The following is a 22,928-nucleotide window of genomic DNA, read 5'->3' as shown; positions in this document are numbered from 1 at the left end:
CAATACTGCTCGGTCACTCAAGTGAACCTGATATCCTATTCATTCAATTTGATGTCAACAGTGCTCACAGAGTTATAGTTTGCAACTTTCCCTTTTAACTTTTACATTCTCAATTCATTCGTCATAACTAGAATCCTTGAGACAGAAATTGATTTTACATGGGTATATCCACCTGAAGTTCCAAAATCAGCCGCAATTATAATTTTGGCATGTTTTTTTGTTGGAAATCACTTATAACATGTAGAAATGCAAAAAAAAAAAAAAAAAAAATCGAAATTTTGTTGAAAAAAAATTTGCAAATTTTTTTTTCTCTCAATTTTTTTTTTGGGGGGGGGGGGTTGGAAATCACTTAAAACATGTAGAAATGCAAAAAAAAGAAATCGAAATTTTGTTGAAAAAAAAGTTGCAAAATTTTTTTTTGTCTAACTATTTTGGGGGGGGGTTGGAAATCACTTAAAATATGTAGAAATGCAAAAAAAAGAAATCGAAATTTTGTTGAAAAAAAAGTTGCAAATTTTTTTTTTGTCTAACTATTTTGGGGGAGGTTGGAAATCACTTAAAATATGTAGAAATGCAAAAAAAAAATGTTTTTCTCTATTTTTTTTTGGGTGGGGGGGGGTTGGAAATCACTTAAAACATGCAGAAATGCAAAAAAAAAATTTTTCTCTATTTTTGGGGGGGGGGGGGTTGGAAATCACTTAAAACATGTAGAAATGCAAAAAAAGATTTCCCCTTTTTTGTGGGGGGGGTGGGGTAACAATTTTTTTGGGGGGGGGTTGGAAATCACTTAAAAGATGTAGAAATGCAAAAAAAAAATGTTTCTCTATTTTTGCTGGGGGGGGGGGTTGGACATCACTTAAAACATGCAGAAATGCAAAAAAAAAAATTTTCTCTATTTATTTGGGGGGTTGGAAATCACTTAAAACATGTATAAATGCAAAAAAAGATTTCCCCTTTTTTGTGGGGGGCGGTAGCAATTTTTGGGGGGGTTGGAAATCACTTAAAACATGTAGAAATGCAAAAAAAAAAAATTTCTCTATTTTTTGGGGGGGGGGGGTGGAAATCACTTAAAACATGGAGAAATGCCAAAAAAAAAAATTTTCTCTTTTTTTATGGGGGGTTGGAAATCACTTAAAACATGTAGAAATGCAAAAAAAATTCCCCTTTTTTGTGGGGGGGTAACAATTTTTTTGGGGGGGGGGGGTGGAAATCACTTAAAACATGTAGAAATGCAAAAAAAAATTTTTTTTCTCTAAATTTTTTTGGGGGCGGGGGGGGGGGACCAAGTCCAAAATTTAATGGCATGATCCTTGGACCATACCTAACCCCCCCCCCCCACAAAGTCTCGTCGAAATCCGTCAAGGAGTTTTTCCATAATACTGTTCACAAACAAACAAACAAACAAACAGAAAGGGGTGAAAACAGCAACCTCCATCCATCTTCGAAGATGGCGGAGGTTAATAACGCATGCAACCAACCAATATACTTCAAAAATTTTCGATTTTCCCAAGTAACAGACAGTGTAACTAGGATTACACTTGGACTTGGTGATTTACCATTGCTTTCCCAGCAGTAACCAGGGCAGGCATTTGCTATTTATAACTTCAATGAAACTTGACCACAACCTTTATATACGTGATGTTCCAAAGCTTGTTCAGGCTATTTGAAAAAAATTGGGGTCTTCGGGAGTTTATGGGGGCGGGGGGGGGGTGGTTGCCCCCCAAAACAGATGTTTGCTATAACATTGGTTCATTGGTACACTTTGCTGATTCCGTCCCACTGTTGACTTCCTCCTCAGTATCATTATTCTACCAGGTGAGCGTCCAGCGGTGTTGCCGCTTTTTTTAATTGTTCAGGGTGCTGGAAATAATTTGCTTACTCTTCACGAAAGATACTAAAGGATATTTTTATGTCATAACCCAATAACAACATTTAATTCACAAACTAGTCCCTCAATGTCACACATGAGATCAAGGCCATCTCTCTGGACATATCTCATGCTTTTGATACAGTCTGGCATCTTGCCTAACTCTCCAAACTCTCTGCCTATGGAGTCTAAGATCAACTTCACACATGGATTACCGATTTCCTCTACTCTCATCGTTAATGTGTGGCACTCAACGGAATCCTTTCATCTCCTCTCCCTCTCAAGGCGGGAGTGCTCCAATGGCGTGTTCTGGTCCAGTCCTTTTTCTAATCTTCATCAATGATCTCTCTGACTCTGGAAAATTATATACATATTGTTACGTTTGAGGGGGAGGGGGGGTATGCATTCAAAGGGTAATTAGGATGTTTAATTAGGTATGCCATACTGTTCGAGTTTACCAGGATCTCGATGTAATAAGTAGCAATTCAGTGGTGATAAGTTGTCTTGTAAATGTTCATTTCTTCAAGGGGGAAATGATAAATGTCACGTAATTAGATAGGGACACGGGATAGGGTAAGTGTGGCTGCGTAAACCCCTTTTGGTATTCTCTGAAGACTGGCCGTGACGTCACAGGACAGTGCAGCGGATGGCTCCGCCCCGTGATCACGATTGGCAGAAGGCGACGGCAGTGGGCCAATAAACGGCTCGATTGGGAGTGACGAGGACATGAGGATAAAAAGGTTCTGTTCGGGGTCGAAAAGGAAGAAGAAGAAGAAGATTACAACCAGAACGCTCGTGTTTTTTTGGTGTGGAACCTGTGGCGGCAGAGAGCGTCCTGGCTGCTGTGCTGAGTCAATCGTGCTCTTGATCGTGTCTGGGAGCCTTGCTGAGCCTCGTGCCTCACCTCGGTTGGCTCTGGGGTTCTGCTGACTCGGAGTGTGGGGTCGGGCGGTGGGTGGACCTGCCTCCCTCTCCTGCTCACGGCTTGGCGCGGGAGCTGGTTCCCTGGCGGCTGTGGGCGGACTTGGCCCAGGACCAGGAGGTCGACAGCACCGCGGTTTCTCCTGCCCCCCCCCCCCTGACGAGAGCAAGGCCGGCTCGCCCGGCGCCGATCCAGGGACAGTTGCGTCCACACCACGGTCCAGCCTGACCACCAGAAATAGCTACGTTGTGTGTGTGTGTGTGTGTGTGTGTGTGTGTGTGTGTGTGTGTGTGTGTGTGTGTGTGTGTGTGTGTGTGTGTGTGTGTGTGTGTGTGTGTGTGTGTGTGTCTGCGTGTACCTGGCGCCTTAGAGGGTTTGAGATCTGTATATTCATTGGAATTGTCTGTGTTTTCCCCACGCCCGATCCCACACCATCCCGTCGAATCGCCCCGGATCCCTCTTCTTGCCGAGTCTTGTTATTTCTGGTTAATAATAAAAACAAATAAACATCATCAACTCAGTGAAAAGCGACTCGTGCCACCTTCCTCGTCCCGTTTGCGGTAGAGCGATTAGAACCGCCATGTTTGGGTTATAAATAAATAAACCGCCTCCATCGTTTCGGCTCATTCTACGTTGGCGGGACTGTTCAAGTCCCGTGGACGTCACATTGGTGTCAGGGTGTTGGATGTTCGAACCCCTCTAAATTATATACCAGGAATAAAATCTCGCCACGAATTGGAATACAAAATCAATACAGAAAAGCGCGCGAGCGCGGGAAAATTTTGGCGGGATTTTTCAAATTTAAATTAATTGGCGGCAAACGGGACTTCTGCACCATGGCGGATGTGCAGATGTTTGAGGAGGAAGGCCACGTGTCTGGCAGCGAGTCGGGGGAAGAGGGGAGAGACGGGGGTAGGGTTGGAACCTCCCCCATTCCGAGCGTGGACCGTGCTTCATTGCCCGTAACGGGGCCGGCAGTGCCGGAAACCGGCGCGATGACGATCTGGACAATGTTGGAACGTTTAATAGGGGACATGACGGTACAAATGGCAAATCAATTCGTGGCACAGAGGGCAGAAATGACAGATCAATTGGGGGTAATGGGGGTACAGTTGGGTGCACGGATTGATTTAATGAGGGATGAATTGGGGGAAAAGATGGAGAAATTGAAAACTGAGATGCAGGAGTGTGTGGATGTTAAATTGGGAGAAATACTAAGTAAATTCGAGGATAGATTGGAGGAAACAAAGGTAGAAATTACATTGGAGGGGGAAAATATACGGAAAAAATTGGTAGATAAAATTGATGCAACGGACATTCGGGTTGATAAAGTGGATGAAAGCCTGGAACGTCATCGTGCCTGTGTGGATGCTCGTATGCAGCTGCAAGTTGAAGAGTGGGGAGAGCTGAGGAAGCAAGGGATGAATTTGGCGGAGGAGGTGAAAGGATTGGAGGCTCGTTTGGACGAACAAGATAAAATTATGAGCCAAGATGAAGTCTTGGATAAAGGCCTGGTAGAGCCGTCTTTTGTAAGTAGAGTGTCCGGGTTGGTTGAGGAGCAGCTACAAACTCGCGACGGAGTCTTGGAGGAGGTTGTGTGGGCCCAGAAGATCCTGCGGGAAGAGGTGAATCGGTCCTTTCAACGTTTGGAACAAGAGGCAAAATTGACCCATGAGACCCTCACCACAAAACATCTTTGGCCACAGTGGGCTCCGAAATTGGATACGCAGCCACAAGGGTGTTTGATCCCTGGGCTGGATTCGGACAAGGGAGAAACTGAGAAGCGGGCCACCGTAAAAGTGATCCCCCTGGTAAATTTCGACGGGTCAGGGAGCGTTGAAGCTTTTCTGACGCAATTTGAGTGCATTTCCCGACTAAACGGGTGGAATGAGCGGGAACGTACAGGGAATTTGGTGGCAACGTTGCGGGGACCAGCCGCAGACGTGTTAAACGTGATCGCGGAGGGGATGTTGACCAGCTCCCACATTTGCGAGGCGTTGAGCCGTCGGTTTGGGTTCGCGGCAAACTGTGATCTGGTGCGGGCTCAGCTCCAGCACCGCAGATTAAAGCCGGGTGAGACAGTGCAGGAGCTGGCACAGGACATTTACCAATCAGTCAGGATCGCGTATCGGGACCTTACAGTGGAGGCGTGGGACAGACTGGCACTAGAGAAATTTTTAGCTGCTCTTCCTGACCCTGAGGTCCGAGCGCTAGTGGAGTTACAAGATCCACCCACCGTTCACCGAGCGGCCGAGTGCGCGGCCAGGCTGGCCTCGTGGAGTCGGCCGGGTCGGGTTCCAGAGAGGCCATCGGTGACGATCCGACAGGCGGAGATCCAGGATCAGGGAGGGGGGCTGGGAGAAATGGGCATTACCCAAATGCTTCAGAGGATGAATCCTCCTGCTGAACCGCCAGGTCTATCCGAGGTGCCCTTACATAGGTCGGGTCCGGAGATCACTGTCGGGGGTCCGGGAGACTAGATCGGGCTGAGCATATAGGGCCATGCACGGCTGGTGAGATTGTGGTGAAGTGCCTCCTTTAGTGAAAAAAAAAAAAAGAATTGTGGGAAAATTAGCATGGGTTTGTAAGTTCTGCTGGGTTTCAGAGTGACAATCGGGACAGTGGGTAATTGGAAACAAAGCGGGCACGAGTGGCTGTCCAATGGCTGGTGCGTGGATCGGGTGAGAAGTGCTGTGTGAGTTGTTTTAAGTTAAGAAGTGAAATGTATGGCGCACACATTGATTTTTTTTATTGGACATGGTGTGGTAACAGGGAAGGTCATGGTCGGTGAAGTGTTAGAAATGCAGGTGTCACATGTAAGGCCGATGGGGTGGGGGAGTCATGTGGGTTTTGTGGGTGGGGATGATGTGCTTGTCCACAGGGATTGCTGAAGCTCACGGTGAGCGGGAATTGCGACCCCCTTCAAGGAGATTCACCACCTGGTGGCTAATGGTGACAGTGTCTGGAGGCAACTGGGAGAGGGTCTGGTTGGGCGACCAAGGCGGGTAGGACCTTGGCGACCCAGGAAGGCCAGAGGAGCCAGTGAGACCCCTTCCAGAGTGTTGTACGGGATTAAAGCTGATGGCTACCAGGGGGGAGGGAATCAAAGGGAGCGGGGCGGAGAAACGTCCGGGTTGGACTGAAGCTTACCTGTGGGCATGGTTGCACCTGAGATGCCCCCATCATCTTGTGGTAACCCACCCCACGGCCATGACGGGATTCAGCCTGCATGATTAAAATGAGGACCATGACCTAGAAATGTGATGATGACCATGGTGTGAGTGTTGTGAAGATGTGTGAGTCCCACTCGATCCCGCACAACTTGACAGGTGCAGCAAGGGCATGATGTCCGCATAATTTTGGGGTCAAGCAAATTTGAAAATTGGCTCCCCAGGTAACGCTGGGTCTATTAGCATCCACTGGGGGAGGCGGTCAAGTGTAAATATCCTGTGAATAGTGTCGTTAAGGCTTAGAGTAGGAATGTAAAGTATAAGTGTTGTGTTTTTGTGGAACCTTTTGTTTCCCCTCCCCAGATCACTGGAAGAGTGCTGGGCAAGAGCGATGATCCGGGGGATGGAGTGCAACTTCGCTCAGTGCTCTCATGTGATAAAATAAAAATAAAAAACGAATGATTGTTTAGGCGAGGATAAGGCCATAAGGGGGTAGTACGTTAAGCAGGATAGGTAAGTTAGCTGCGACTCGCTGCCCATTGCCCCTCCTACTTTATTTCGTTAGGTTAATTAGGTGTGAGTCAGTAAGTGTTAAGGCTGGTACGGTAGCACCTGTGATATACCTTGCAGGAGCTGCGGTACCAGAGGAGGGGGCAGTGTTACGTTTGAGGGGGGGGTATGCATTCAAAGGGTAATTAGGATGTTTAATTAGGTATGCCATGCTGTTCGAGTTTACCAGGATCTCGATGTAATAAGTAGTAATTCAGTGGTGATAAGTTGTCTAGTAAATGTTCATTTCTTCAACGGGGAAATGATAAATGTCACGTAATTAGATAGGGACACGGGATAGGGTAAGTGTGGCTGCGTAAACCCCTTTTGGTATTCTCTGAAGACTGGCCGTGACGTCACAGGACAGAGCAGCGGATGGCTCCGCCCCGTGATCACGATTGGCAGAAGGCGACGGCGGTGGGCCAATAAACGGCTCGATTGGAGGTGACGAGGACGAAGGATAAAAAGGTTCTGTTCGGGGTCGAAAAGGAAGAAGAAGAAGATTACAACCAGAACGCTCGTGTTTTTTTGGTGTGGGACCTGTGGCGGCAGAGAGCGTCCTGGTTGCTGTGCTGAGTCAATCATGCTCTTAATCGTGTCTGGGAGCCTTGCCGAGCCTCGTGCCTCACCTCGGTTGGCTCTGGGGTTCTGCTGACTCGGAGTGCGGGGTCGGGCGGCGGGTGGACCTGCCTCCCTCTCCTGCTCGCGGTTTGGCGCGGGAGCTGGTTCCCTGGCGGCTGTGGGCGGACTTGGGCCAGGACCAGGAGGTCGACAGCACCGCGGTTTCTCCTGCCCCCCCCTGACGAGAGCAGGGCCGGCTCGCCCGGCGCCGATCCAGGGACAGTTGCGTCCACACCACGGTCCAGCCTGACCACCAGAAATAGCTACGTTTTGTGTGTGTGTGTGTGTGTGTGTGTGTGTGTGTGTGTGTGTGTGTGTGTGTGTGTGTGTGTGTGTGTGTGTGTGTGTGTCTGCTTGGCGCCTTAGAGGGATTGAGAACTGTATATTCATTGGAATTGTCTGTGTTTTTCCCCACGCCCGATCCCACACCATCCCGTCGAATCTCCCCGGATCCCTCTTCTTGCCGAGTTTTGTTATTTCGAGTAATAATAAAAAAGGAATAAACATTATCAACTCAGTGAAAAGTGACTCATGCCACCTTCCTCGTCCCGTTTGCGGTAGAGCGATTAGAACCGCCGTCTTTGGGTTATATAAAAATAAATCGCCTCCATCGTTTCGGCTCATTCTACGTTGGCGGGACTGTTCAAGTCCCGTGAACGTCACAATATATATTTGCTGATGACTCCACCCTCTGCTGCGACATCCCTCTTTCCTTCATACAAGCACGTTGAAGCCTCTTCCCTCTCTTCAGACCTTGAAAAAAAAGAATCTCTTCCATGCTTTGTTCCCCCCTCTCCCCCCATGTTTCTGCAGGTTACCCCACCCCCCCCCAAACCTCCTTCTGGTGAAACTACCTAAATCCTGGTGAAACTACAGGATCACTGCTCACCTCCACTCATTTGTTCCTCTTTTTTCCTGCTTGTGGAATCAATGTTCACATACTCTTCAATGTCATTCTTGCTTCCAGTTTGTGCAAGACAGCTGTCCACCACTATCTCAGATGGTCCCCAATCCAAAACCATGATCTTTTCTACCCTCGTTAACCCCATCCAAATCCCTCCTCCTTCCAATCTTCCAGTTTTCCCTCCTTGGAGCTTCCTTCCGCATCCATCTTGTCCACCCCATGCATGCGTGTTCTGCGTCCTGATTTTGTCTGTTACGTCCTGGTGCGTTCAGTGTACGAGCTCGTCCACGAGCCTCGACTATGTACACAAACAAGGCAAAGAGAAGAGGAAAAAAATACAAGGAGGAAAGAGGATAGTCAGGATGCACGCCACTTACGCTGCCCTTGATGATATAATTGGAATCATGAGAGATGTCACGAGCAAGGCCAAAATCACAGATCTTTGCAACCCGTCCTTGCGTCACCAGGACATTACGTGCTGCTAGATCCCGGTGAATGCACTGCAAGCACAAAACAAGATGGCTTATCGTACCCATTTATAAGGCCGTGTGCTTTTTCTCCTGAAACGACTAAAGGCTGTGCAGTTTTTCAACAACTGAGACATGACAAAATGAGCATCGTTGGCACTTACGTTGCAAGAGGAGAGGAAGAGCATTCCTTCGGCCACCTGCTGACCAAAGCTGAACAGGTCCGTTTGTCCCAGTGGCAGGTCGTCTTGTTCTTCATTTAACAATAACCTATTTGATGACACAGCTGACACATCATCAAAAGTTTTATTAATTACAGCACTGAATCCCCACCCCGCCGCCACATCCCGAAACATAATTTGGATCAAATATTATATCCACATTACACTAGTTCCACAAAGTGATGGAGGAAGAATCAAGTATGTGATTCATCTGTTCGCTCTTTCAATGAGACCTTTTTGAAGTTAAAAAAAATTTCAGGTTTTGTTTGGAAGAAAATTTTTTTTAAATTATTCCGCGTCGCTCGTCTTGCCATCCTTGCGTCTCTTCCCTCACAGTACCGCACATCGAAATGAGCCAACCCATTCCATCAAACTCCCGAAGTTAAACCCTTTTTGTTCACCTCTGCCCTTCCCTTCTTTCTCTTATTTGTGTAATTCCCTCAAAGGATATTATGATGTCAGCTCAAGATCTGCCTCATGTTGAATACCATTCCTGTTCACAGTGTTATTTTAGTCCACTACTGGTTTCACCAGAGGAGGCTGTAGTTTGGTCTCCATCCACCTGTCCGTCCATCCCCCTTGTGGTTTTTCAGATTGTTTTCCCCCATACCCTTTAACATATTCAACTGAAACTTGGTACATGGTTTTATTATGATCAGTTACAGAACAAGTTCGAGTGTCAGGGTGTTTTGTCAATTTTTTTTTACAGATGTATGCCCTTTTTAAACTTTGAAAATGTCACATATTATGCATGAGGCCTGGTGTTGGCTTAACGGTGAGTGTGGTTGACTTAAGATCCTTAGATCTTGAGTTCAAGCCCCTGTCAGGTCGTTGAATTAACAGCAGGTGGGGTCGACTCAGCCTGTCATCCTTTTGAGGTTGGCAAAATGAGTACTGGCATACTGGTAACAGGATGCTGAATCAGTGGCACAGCCATATCCTCATACTTGGAAGCAGTGGTGATGCACTCTAGTCACAGCCAGTTGAAAGAATGGAATCATGTGACCACAATAAGTGAAAGTAAAAAAATAAATTATTATACATGGGTCAGTGTTCATTCCACTGCTTTACACCCATTGGCTGGACAGCTGGCCTGACTCTGCCCAATTAAAATCAAGTGTCACCATTGCATGAAGCAGCACAGATTGGTAGGCATCAGGCCTGGGTGTTATCTGTGGTCCAGTGCGATTGGAATGATCTTAGGTATATAACCACGACGTAACATATATATATATATATATATATATATATATATATATATATATATATATATATATATATATATGCACATTAGCCGCACGCATGTTTTTGATTCATGTATGTATATCGTGTTATTTTTAATATGAAATAGGCAAAGGTTGTGTTTTTTTGTTCTGGTACCGGAAGGGGACGTGCATTGCAAAGCAATTCTTGCTCTTGTTATTCTTCCTTGGATCTTTTCGACCACATATCCCTTAAACATATTATGTTTTGTTTCCTGCCATCCTCTGCTCAGTATTTCTGAAATGATATCTGTTGTTTTTTTTGCTTTCCTACATTCTCGATATTATATCAATCTTTACAATCTTGGTGTGCCATTGTGAATTTCAGGAACATAAAATAGACAGGAAGGAAATACCATCCAGTCTTTCATTTCAGGATGTATGCGACATCTTTTGTTTGCTTTTCTTCACCTTCATCGCCTTGCCCATCAGTGGTGCAATCACCAGGGTATACAGGTGCCTGGAAGTTGCTCGGGGCATCAGTTGACACAACTCCCACAATACTGATTCTGCAGTGCACAAAAAAGAAAATAATAATCTGAAACAGAAGGAGTGATTGATACAGGGACATGAAGAAAACTCTCAGCGACGCCACAACAAAGTCACAGACTTTACCAGTACAACATCATTCAGAGGCTGTATTTTGAAGGGACAAGAGCCAGGGCAGATACATTAGTGTCACAATCTGAGTGTTTCCCTTGTAATTCTTAGTAGCCATGATCAACAAATCCATGGATCGTGCACATGAATCCAGACTTGAAGTTGGAATCTTTTGTGCTACTAGTCTGGGTACTTGGTGCTGCATGGGGGGTGGGGACTACATAGAGGTTGCGGCACACTGAAGGAATGACAGACTGAAACACACTGACATTATATATATATATATATATATATATATATATATATATATATATATATATATATATATATATATATATATATATATATGTACATACACACACACACACACACACACACACACACACACACACACACACACACACACACACACACACACACACACACACTACATGGCCAAACGTATGTGGACATCGCTTCTAATTAGTGGATTTGGCTATTTCAGCCACACCTATTTCTGACAGGTGTATAAGTATTAAATCACCATTTTTTTTTCAATTTCCTCACTCACATTATCGAATGCCTCACACCGACGAATCACTGGCTGCATAGCAATGCTTAAAATGCCCAGAGATGTCAGCATTCGTGGCTATATTTCATTTCCACACATGCCATAATCTCTAGATTCTAGAATCTCTTTAACTCAGTTGAATTACAAAATTTAAACTCCAGAATTGAACTTAGCAGCAGTTCCGACTGCTCAAAAAAAAGTGTTCATTTGTCCAATTCGAACATAGTTTGACATTTCAGGCATCTCCCGGAGGTGTGTAATGTGACGGATCGGCGATTGCGAATCGATTGCCAAGCCAGCCATTCCTTATCAACCATTTCGTTGAAGTGCTTGCTTAAGTGCTTAAGCCAAGTGGAGAGTGCTTTACAATATTCTCACTGTCACTGAATATATTGATTGACTTTCACAAAGTTCAGGGTCCATTCGCCTGTATTTGGCTGTGCGGTGCCTCGGGTAGTGCATCAGGCGGTGGTTCGCTCAGTGAAAATGTGCAGTTCTAGAGACCACGTTTCCCCTTTTTGTTCAATTTTCTTCCGTCATATGACCCGTCACTTCAGCATAGATAAATACATATAAAAAAATGTAATGTTTCGTTTTTAAAAGTTTCTTCAACCGTTTCGTTGGAGTGCTTGTTTGAGTGGTTAAGCCACTCAGGTGAGAATTCTTCAAGCTTCGATGGTGATGTGGTGGCTTGGTTCTCCATGGGGACATCTCCAGAGTTAGGAAGGCAAAATAAATGAGATGATAACAATGAGTAAAAACAATGAGTAACAAGTGAGCACAATATATGCCCGAAAAAGTCTCTGTGACACACACACACACACACACACACACACACACACACACACACACACACACACACACTTATATATTCAAACATGTCAATTTATGAAGAACAAGAAGGTATATACAGAATTGTGCTACTACATGGAAAACAGCATCATGGTTGCCATGGCAACCACTTTAGATGACGAGCGTATGTCACGACACACCGTCTCCACAGTCTGTACCTATGTACCAATTATGAAAGTTGAAAACTTTGGGAGTTAGAGTGCGGACAGGAATCGACGGACAGACAGACAGGCAGACGGACGGACGACCGGTATCACATAATACACCCCGATATACGTATATATCGGGCGTATAAAAAACGTTTTAAGTTTTTGCAAAGCAATGAATTGCCACATCATGGCAGGATAGTTCAGAAGTACGCACGCTTGCTCCAAACTGTCTCGCCTGGGTTTGAATTTCGACCCAGCTATAAACTTCCATCCTGGTGTCTCACAGGCAAGGCGATTCATCAATGTGTGTGCCATCTATCTGATGGACGTTGAACAGGACGTTGCATCTGCCAGACTCTCTCTCTCTCTCTCTCTCTCTCTCTCTCTCTCTCTCTCTCTCTCTCTCTCTCTCTCTCTCTCTCTCTCTCTCTCTCTCTCTCTCTCTCTCTCTCTCTCTCTCTCTCTCTCTCTCTCTCTCTCTCTCTCTCTCTCTCTCTCTCTCTCTCTCTCTCTCTCTCTCTCTCCTTGCCCCTTCTTTTCCCTCCCTCTCGACCTGCTCTCTATGCCACCCCTCTCTCTCCCACCCCTCTTCCTCTTCCCCGTGCTCCCCACCCTCCACTCTGCTCCCCACCCTCCCCCTCTGTTAAGGACTGCAACGCTTTCATTTTGAATTAAAAACAGCTTCTCCATAGTGTACAAATCAGATTCAGAGTGGGCCAACCAGAGGGGTACAAAGGTTGCTGCACATGCGAGCGTGCAAGCAGGCAGACCATTGCCAGGTAGATGGCATGGGTTTTAAATGCTCCTGCCCAGTTTTATTTAGAACCCGGTGGTTAAAAAGAAAATGTTGCTGTTTGGGCACGTTTTATCGCCCTTCCCTTCCCCCTAACACTGCCTTCCCATCACCATCCCTCACACCGCATTCCCTTCCCCTCATGCTGCCTTCCCCACCCCTTATGCTGCCTTTCATTCCCATCCCACCACCTTCCCTTCCCCTCACTCTGCCTTCCCTTCCCCAAACTTGTCTCCTTCCTCTAAAACCTGGTGGCACCTTGTCAAGTCCATCTCTGGTGTATGCTCCCTCTCCCTCTATTCCCTCACTTCAAATGGCACCACAGCGGAATCTGCTCGTAAAACGACCGAATGCTTCAATTCTGTGTTTGCTTCCAAATCTTGTGTCCCTATCCCCTTACCCTCTCTCCACCAACGCTTCCCAGTCATGCTCAGCTGCTCCTGAATTTGGTGTCTTTTGCACTCGAAAAGGTGGAGAAGGTTTTTTCAACCCTCAACTCTGACTCTGCAACTGGACTGGACAGCAACAGCTCATGGGTCCTAAAAACCTGCTCTGCTGTTCTTGCACATCCTCTCTCTGCCATTTTCACCCGATAATTTACCCATGCTCCATCTACTTGGAAATCAGCCAACATCACTGCATTGTATATCATAAAGATGAAAAAACTGATCCCCTTAACTGTGGAGTTATTAGCTTCCATCTAATTATCAGCAAGGTCATGGAATCCATCATCGCAATTGATATAAAATCCTTCCTTTTCACCAACAGCTTCATCTCAGATCAATAATATGGTTTCAGATCAGATCACTCTACCTGGGACATGCTGCATCTACTCACCAAACAATGGTTGGAATCCCTCAATGTCAGACATGAGATCGGGGGCTGTCTCTCTGGACATATCTTGTGCTTTTGATACAGTCTGGCATCCTGCCTTACTCTCCAAACTCTCTGCCTATGGGATCCAAGGTCAACTCCACACATGGATTGCTGACTTCCTCTATTCTCGTAGTTAATGTGTGGCACTCGACGGAATCCTTTAATCTCCTCTCCCTGTCAAGGCTGAAGTGCCCCAAGGCAGTGTTCTGGTCCCAGTCCTATTCCTGATCTTAATGATCTTTCTGAATCTCTGAAAAATCCTCTTTTTCTATTTGCTGATGAGTTCACCCTCTGCCGTGACATCCCTCATCCTTCAGACAGGTGGGTTGCAGCCTCTTCCCTCTCTTCAGACCTTGAAAAAAAATTCACAAACTGGTCAAACACTTGGAATATGTCTTTCAATCCTGACAAATCAATCAATCCCTACTCTTCTCTTCTCTTCCTCAGAAAGGACTATCTGGCAACCCCTCCACCCATCAACTTTCTTAATTATCCTTGAGGAAGTTCAGTCACTCAAGCTCTTGGGTTTCACCATCAGCCATGTCTCTTTCTTGGGAAAACCACATTTCAAAGTTGGCCTTCAAAGCCAGCCGCCAACTGGGCACCCTCCATCATACAAAGTCCTTCCTGAGCACACCTGAACTCCTATCCACCTACAAGGTCTTCATCCACAGCTTGATGGAGTACTGTTCTCACCTCTGGGCTGCCTACCCTGCTTCACATCTTGCTCAGTTTGACGCCGTGGAAACGAAGGCCTTGAAGATTATTAGAATCTCCCATAATGAAGCCGAGTCTGTGGGCCTATCACTTTCACATCGCAGACACTTCGGTGGTCTCTACGTCTTCCACGGCTTCCTTTCTCATCTTCCACACTCTGCTCTTTCCGTTCTTCGTCCCACCCACCAGGTTCCTGCAGTGCACACACGGTCCACCATCAACCCCCTTCTGGCAAAAGACCTAAATCCAGGATCACTGCTCACTCACATTCATTCGGTCTTCTCCCATTCTCTTCAATCTCGTACTTCCCTTCACGTCTAAAAGACAGCTGTTCACCACCATTTCTAATGATCACGGATTTGGATCCTTCATCCAAAACCATGATCTTTTCTACCAATTTTAATCCCCCGTCCACTCCCAAGCCCTCCTCCATCCAAATTTCCAGTTTTTCCTTCCTGAAAGTTTTCTTCTGTATCCATCTTGTCCCCCCCCCCCCCCGACCCCAATGCATCCTCTCCAACCCCTCATTCCTCCCCACACCCATTGTTTTGTCCACATCTCCCTCCATTTTGTCCTTCAACTCAACTGTTAGTGTCCCCCCTCTCTGTGCTGTACCTTTTGTTCTATTACGTCCTGATCCATTCAGCGTTCTCGCTCTTCCACAAGCCTTGACCCTGCGTACAAAAACAACCTTTTCCACACGACATCTTACTTAAGAAATGAGGATCCAGTTTATTGTCATCCGGATATGAAAATTGGAAAGGAAACACTCAATTACATGCATTATTCAGTGCCGTGCTAAACCCCAGAGGCGTTTCGGAAGCCAGACGAGGGGATGACCCATTGTCCGAATATGTCGCCACTATACACACTTTTCAGGGACCGGATACAAATGTAGCTTTAGTCTTTGTAGGAGATGATGTCTGTCATTCTGGCTCTGTTTCTATCAAGAAGACTGATATTGTGATATCACCATATTGACAGTGTTGATTGATTGCTATACCTAGAGTTCTGATAGCAGAAAGCTCACGCCAACTTTGGCAGGACAGCACCGGTGAGCGAAGAACTCTTCCCAGTTATTCGGGTTGACGACCAAACTACAACATAGAATGCTTTGTCTCGGTTCCTGTTGTGCCCGAGACCGGCGCAAGCTTTATTAGCAAAGACCTTAAAGATTCCTTTTCGCATGTGATGGAGAACTCGACATCACAACGACATTATTTGTCGAGTCTGAGCCCATGACGAATCAAATTCATGTCAGACACAGTCGAATGACAACCATGTTGCCAACTGGGCTTTTTGGGATCAAAAAGTTGACTCGATAAGCCACACTTCCACAAGGTACAACTATCAGGAAGCTTTTGTTTTCCCGACCAGAGGAGAGATGATCACAAAAGCAGCTCTTGTCACCAGCTGTGCAAACTGATGATATATCATAAGTGCTATTGTCCTATTACAATATATATATATATATATATATATATATATATATATATATATATATATATGTATATATATCAACCCACACCAATGTGCGTGTACATGACGTCAGCAGCACAAATTGTACAAGAGAATAGAAACACAATACTATCTATGTCAGTCATTATGCTCTTCAAGAGCAAAAAGGAAGATGATGAATGGAACATGCGACATGTATTTGAGTCTCAAATTGAAGGAATCGATTTGTCCCAAGAGGGTTGACCCGTTTAATGTTCTTGTCCTATCCTTAAGTGTTCATGATGCTTGCAGCCCAGGTACAAATCCTACAGACCGTGCTTCGTTGTGCATTGTACAGGGTGGATCACAAAAATGTTGCAAGTTTCAATTCTTTCAGCATTTCAATTTTTTTCCCCACATTTTTTTTGTGGTATAACCTGTACACAAATGTCTCTCAGCTCCTGAGCCCTGTTGCGGGGGTTCGAATCTCAGCGCAGCTATAAAATGCGGTCATCCTGGGGTTTCGCATGCAGGGCGAGGCATCAATGGTTGTGCCGTCCTCCAAGTGAACGTTAAACTTGGTTTCTCGTCTGTTAGCGTTAGTGGGTGGATTGGTGAAGATTCGTAGAGTTATCGCTGGCACCGTGAACTTATTACAAATTCCTCCCTGGATGTGGGTAGCAATTGGTCTGGTCTTCGAGGTTCCTCGACACCGGTTACACTGCTTGCCCTCTTAGCATGGTTGATGCCAGGGAAACAGCTTCTGCATTATAAACACATTAACTTAAGTAGTTCACAAATTTCCTGTGAACAGACTTATTCCTTCATGAAGAGCAACCACCACCACCACCACCCCCACCATATTGTTGCAGGCTGGGGACCGGTGGCGAGAATGACTGCTAGGTGGGGGAAGTTACGTTGTCTCCCACCAGACTCCTGGAATTGTAGGCCGTCGCTCACGGATAATTCCGTGAGGCGGCGGGTCGCTTAACCGACCGTGGACGCCAATACCTCCACCACGTAGTGTAGGGTATTTTTGTCTGGAATCAATTTACCTAATTAACCACGCAGTGTCGTCTACCGGGGAACCATTCCCTCGGTGCGTCTTGCCCGAACCGGATCACTCTACCAACTACCAACTACCTTTCCGGTTCGGAGCGGACCCCCCAATAATGTACTGGCTAGGATGTGGAAATAGATTATCGGGTATAAAGACCCGGCTGAACTTAGATCCGAACCATGCTGGACCAATGAAGGCAAAGGACTTTTGTAGCCATGGAGGCAGTTGAGGTCGCAGTTCTCAGTACCTGAGTTCCGGGGAAATGGATGCTCCGTGGTGCGGCACCTGACAATGGTCGCGCAGCTTGGCCCACAGCCGCACGTGTGGAGTTCGTGTGTGTGTGGAATCCAAGGCAGCCAGGATCATTGGGTATCTCCCGCGATGAGGCCGAGTCTGGGTCTCTCCCTCTCTCACTCTCAACGAACGACCCCCAAAGAACTCCTTGGATCCTCCACAGATCTTTCTTTAAACGATCCTGGTCTGGGACAGGATTCAGGCTTCCAAGCATCTGTTGCAGTTTCGCTTCTTTTCCAGACCCCCAAAGAACTCAAGACCCCAGCACAGAATGAACTGTCTCAGCACTTCACGAACTCTCCGAACTCTAAGCACTCCACCCTGAGGATGGTGTCGTAATTTATCCATCTCCCTCAGGGCCTTGGTGAAACTGACGTCACTGTCCGCCTTGATTGGACGGGGCTTCCATGGGTCTGCCCTTTCTGGGCGGGATTTCGGCCATACCGGGAAGCCCACCCCCTCCACACGTGTGGATTCGCCAAAAAGGACGTACTGCAAGAGGATTTTACCTCGGACAGCGAGTCGCCGGTTAGGCGAGTAGGTAAACACGCGGTTGTTCAGCCCACGCGCGAGTAGCAAGTGAGAGGAGGGGCAAGCAGGCAGAGGGTAGCGTGGGTTATCGTGGATTTGCCTTTGAAATGAAATGGAGTGGGGATATAAAGATCTATTAATCTAACTAAAAAAAAAACATCGCAACGCACTCCTTTAATTTTCCCATGAAACACAAGGAAGGGATCTGTCCACACATATACTTAATGGAATAACTGACTTGGGACACCTGAATGTTGTATGCAGACGGTTCCGAGAACCGTAACAATATTAATACCTTCGTAATCCATGTAAAAACACACTGATGTCTGCCAACGCTTTTGTCCTAGACATGATCTCCGTACAACATTCACTTTTGAGTCCTACATCGCCATTTGAAAACAAGATGTAGTTCCAATGTACGTTGACTCTCCTGAAGACCACTTGCCAGTGGTGAGGGCAGTCATGTGCAGAGAGGGCTCTGCATCTGGCAACAGCACTTATCTATGTTGAAATAAAAAATGTCATTACAATAGGAGGTCCAACCCTGGACCTCGTATCGCCCTGAACCTTCAAGAACATGATGCTTTCTTTACCAATGCCCGTTTATTCGTCAAAATTACGTTTTCAGTCCTTATTTTCCCCCCAATGAAAAACTGCTCATGACCCATGTTGGATGTAGACATTTTCGGTACAATGTTACAAGCGCCGATGCAAAAGAGACGTGAAAAAAACCCAGAAAATCATATGGCGAATGAATGGACTCGTTTCTCCGATCACAAATTTTATCACGGTCATTGGAGGGTGGTTTCAGGTCATCCTGCACCATTTGTCACTTACCGGTTGCTACGGGGGGAGTGATTCACCGCTATCTTGGATGGAGCTTTTGTCTCTGAAGTCGATCCAAGGTCCACAGTGCAATCATAGAGCAGTGGATCTGTCACACAAATGTCGCATCAAGCCTTGCCGAGATGCCAATGACTGGGCAACTTATTTCAATGGGAACTGCAACGGAACTGGGTAGAGCGCATACCTCCGCCAGGCGGAACAGTTTAGTTTTGTATCCCAATGATCGGCCGGATCTGCATCCATACGTTAACCAAGCAATTCGTCCTCGTCACACACCCAACCTGTCCACCAAGTTGCAGCCAAATCCATCCATAACTTTTTGAGATATCCTGCTCACACAGGCATGCGGACAAACAGACAGCGGTGAAAAGATAACCTCCGCCCAGTTTAGGTGGCGGAGGTAAAGATAGTTTTGCCGTAGCTGAAGAGAGGCCAAAAGCGTGGTGATTCCAAGAAGAGTGATCACTTTTCTGGCCCTTTGTCGACTTGGCGACACCTCTCTGCTGCCAGGTGGTGTTGCTATCAGCTTGCCTCTTCCAGTATTGCCGCAGTATCTGTCTGACTTCAATGAAGGAAAGTCGAGGGCATGAAATATTCTTCATTTTAATGACCTCAATGTTTCCAATTCTATCTGCACTTGTCAGCAAAAAGATTTATACTTGAGTGGCTTTAATCTTCCAGCATTCCCCACCTTTTGGGTCAGGTGACTTCTCTGTTCTTGCACATGGCAGCTTGGCTGCCAAGGAGCTATCGTTTCTTTGAGCACAGCTGTGCTGTTGATGCTGTGCCCCTCTACCAGTACACTGGTACTCATTTCCCTGACCTCAGAAGGACAATAAGCTGAGTCAACCCCACTTGGTGTTGGTTCAGCAGCCAATGTGGCTGGAACTCAGGACCCTAGGATCCAAAACCAGCTACTCTAACCACTAAGCCAACAACAGGCTTGGTGAGGTTCCTTGACAAAACACGACGGCATATTCTTGCATTAAGCCTTGCTGAGACGAGAACAGAACAAGTTAGCCGAATAAAATATTTCATGCGATTTGGGCAGGATCAGACAAGAATCTGAACTTTTGCTTTTTGAGTGTGTACGTCAGCTACTTATACGTCGTCGACTTCTTTCATATGCAGCACATGACTGCAGGTAGCATTATTTGCTGTCGGTTAGTGCAGGTATGCAGCACAACATGACACGACAGTGTCCCCCTGTCAGTAAGAGCAGGAATTTGTAATTTGTTCAGGGTGTTGGCAATAGGTCGCCTGCGCTTCGTGAAGAACACCATGAGACCTTTAACGTCCAACTACTAATGCCAGCAGATGGGACACTCAGTTCGAGGTGCATCCAAAGGACGGCACACACATTGATGCCTCGCCCAAAGGCGAAAAACCAGGGAGACACTTTATAGCTGAGCCAAGATTGAAACCCAGGCTAAACAGGTCAGCGGCCAGTGGGTTAAACCTCTCGGTTATCCTGCCAGCCCCTTGTTAACAACCTGTCCTTTTGGAAATTGCATGCTGAACGTGGTTGGTCACATTGACAACTAGATCTCTTTCTTCAGGAAATGTATTGAATGGTGGAAAGTTTTTTACAGATGTCCGAAGAACCGGCAGGACACCAGAGGCAGATAACATGAACGCAGAGCTACGCAAATATCGTCCTGGACACAAGTATCAACATATCACCTAAATAGATTAATAAACGAAATAGTGAAACAAGAAAAACTTATTGAGCAATGGAAGTGTGGTCTCATAATCAAACTACCAAAGAAAAGGGGCACAACGAAATGTGGGACGTGAAGAGGAGTGACCCGACTGGGGAATTGTCAGCAAAGTGCTTTGCAAGATAATACTGAATAGAATGTGAAAAGCTGCTGGCAGTACTGTAATAAACTAGAGGGGCACTCGGTAGAGCGCACACCTCCGCCGCGCAATGCCTGATCCACAAGAACATATCTCTCAATGGTGAAGAATCACTTTAAAAATTAAATAATTCTCGTATCCAGATTCGGATTCGGATCTTCACCAAAATCAAATCAATTCTTTCTTGGTCACACACCCAACCTGTCCACCAAGTTTCGTCCGGATCCATCAACACTGTTTTGAGATATCGTGCTATATATCATTAATTTTGACCCCATCTCTCATTGGTGAACAATCACTTTAAAAATTCAAGTAGTCGGATCACGATCCGGATCTTCACCAAAATCTAAGCAGTTCGTACTTGTCAAACATCCAACCTGCCCACAAAATTTCATCCAGATCCGTCCACAACTTTTTGAGACATCCTGCATACAAACAAACAAACAAACAAGCAGTCATAGACTGGTACTTACGAAATCGTCAACTTGACCTCTGACCTTGTCTAATAAAAGCTGTCTCTCGAGTAGGTAGCAACGCAAACCAGAAGTTTCTATGATGATTCTGTACCAAACCATCAAAAATCGAATGTTTGACCTCACTGTGACCTTGACCTTTGACCGATTTTGACCAAAATCTGATCAGCGCGAGCCATCACCCTCCTGAATCACGTGGTGTAATTTGACATTGGTAGCTTCTTTCCATTCTCGAGTTATCGTGCCTACAAACAAACACACAAACAAACAAACACACAAACAGAGGACGGAAGTCATCAATATACTTACGAAATCTTTAGATTTCGTAAGTAACAAACAGACAGAGAGGGGTGAAAACATTAGATCCTTCACCTTCGGTGGTGGCGGTAACTATACAATGAATGGAATTCAAACCTTTACCTATCCTTGACTTTGAAAAGGCGTTTGACAGTGTGAATAGAGAGGCAATGTGGAAGATACTGAGACTGTATGGAGTTCCAGATACATTTGTACAGATGATAAAGAGAACCTACAATGGATACAAATGCAGTGTAATGAGCAATGATAACTTATCATCCATATATTTGAAGTTGCTGCAGGGGTCAGGCAAGGTTGCGTGTTGTCTCCATTGCCGTTTTTAGTGGTGTTGGACTGGATGTTGCGGTCAACAACTGAGCAGAGAAGGAACAGGATACCTTGGAGGAACCGATTCGAACAGCTGGAGGAACTCTGCTTTGCAGATGATATCTACTGTACCCGATGTCACAATCCTTACAGAGCATGACGGAGAGAGTAAGTAGGCTAACAGGAGTAGGTGGTGCTAGTCGGGCTGAAAAATCAACATAGCTAAACAGAAAGCATAAACATACATGCCACACACACACACACACACACACACCACCACCAACAACAACACCATGTGCAAGAATTCATCAATCAGAGAGGTCGATATGTTCACATATCTGCGGTCCACAGTCACTGTAACAGGAGGGGGGGAGATGTAGATGTACTGTGATGGATACAAAAGGAAAGGGATGTATTCACGAGACTCAAGGAAATTTGGAAGTCAAAGAAGTATAACACCAACACTAAGCTGAGTATCCATGACAGCAATGTGAAGTCAGTCCTCCTATTTGGATGTGAATCTTGGAAAATCACCAAAGAAATAGCAAACTGGAGTCTTTCAATTTTGAGAATCTTCTGGCCTGACATGGCTAATAAGAAAGAAGTTAGAAGGGTAATATGGAGAAAAAAAAACATCACAGAAGAGATTAACATTCGGAGGTGGACATGGATTGGTCACGTGTTCCGCATGGATAATCAAGATATACCGAAAAGAGCAACATGCCGGGCACCTGACGGGAAGAGAAGGGTTGCACGGCCAAGAGAGACCTGATGAAGTACCATAAAAGGAATTGTGAAAAGAATGAAAGTCATTTGGAAGAAAAATCGGAACGTGGGCCCAAGACACACAAAAGTGGCGAAAGTTCATAAGAAGCTCCCGAGGTCAGGAGGCTTGATTGGATAATAATCAAGCACACTGCACAAACATCACAGCCAACCTCGGGGATTTATAAAGAGAAAATGTCTTTTTGATAATGAGCACTGGATAGATCGAAGGCCATTGTTATTTTTGCCAACAGGATTCTTCCCGAGGAGGTACCCACTAAATGCCTCCATCTTGCATGCAAGGTGTATGATGCGAGCAAAATAGCTTCAGGGACACTCACCGGGCAGCACCAGTGTTGTGGTACTCGTGCAATGGACCACACCATTTTGGACAAAGGCAGAAATGTGACCGCTTGCTTCGTAGAAAACTGAGAAGATCACCATAGCAGCAATACTCGGTGACCACGAGGAGCGGATCTGCATGCACAGTCAGCGCACGTTTGCACATGAACAACTGC

The 22,928-nt window shown here is 45.9% G+C and overlaps 1 protein-coding gene across 8 annotated transcripts in view; it reads right to left on the bottom strand.

Annotated features, from left to right (window-relative positions):
* LOC147010992 (mast/stem cell growth factor receptor Kit-like) overlaps positions 1-22,928 on the bottom strand; it is a 116,938-nt gene that overhangs the window by 23,443 nt on the left and 70,567 nt on the right. For all 8 annotated transcript variants that reach the window (XR_015052580.1, XR_015052579.1, XR_015052581.1 and 5 more), the window contains exons 11-14: positions 22,752-22,887; positions 10,395-10,492; positions 8,665-8,786; positions 8,411-8,533 (exon numbers count right to left, since the gene is read on the bottom strand). Coding sequence is in view for 4 of the 8 variants with exons in the window: in XM_085860531.1 (XP_085716657.1) it covers positions 8,411-8,533; positions 8,665-8,786; positions 10,395-10,492; positions 22,752-22,887 (479 nt within the window). In the remaining 4 variants the exon portion in view is untranslated. The remainder of the gene's footprint in view (positions 1-8,410; positions 8,534-8,664; positions 8,787-10,394; positions 10,493-22,751; positions 22,888-22,928) is intronic.

Source organism: Eptatretus burgeri, chromosome 16 (assembly GCF_056783735.1).
Source record: "Eptatretus burgeri isolate ZD-2024b chromosome 16, Ebu_testis_v1, whole genome shotgun sequence".
NCBI lineage: Eukaryota > Metazoa > Chordata > Myxini > Myxiniformes > Myxinidae > Eptatretus > Eptatretus burgeri.
This window is presented reverse-complemented; position numbering and strand designations above follow the sequence as displayed.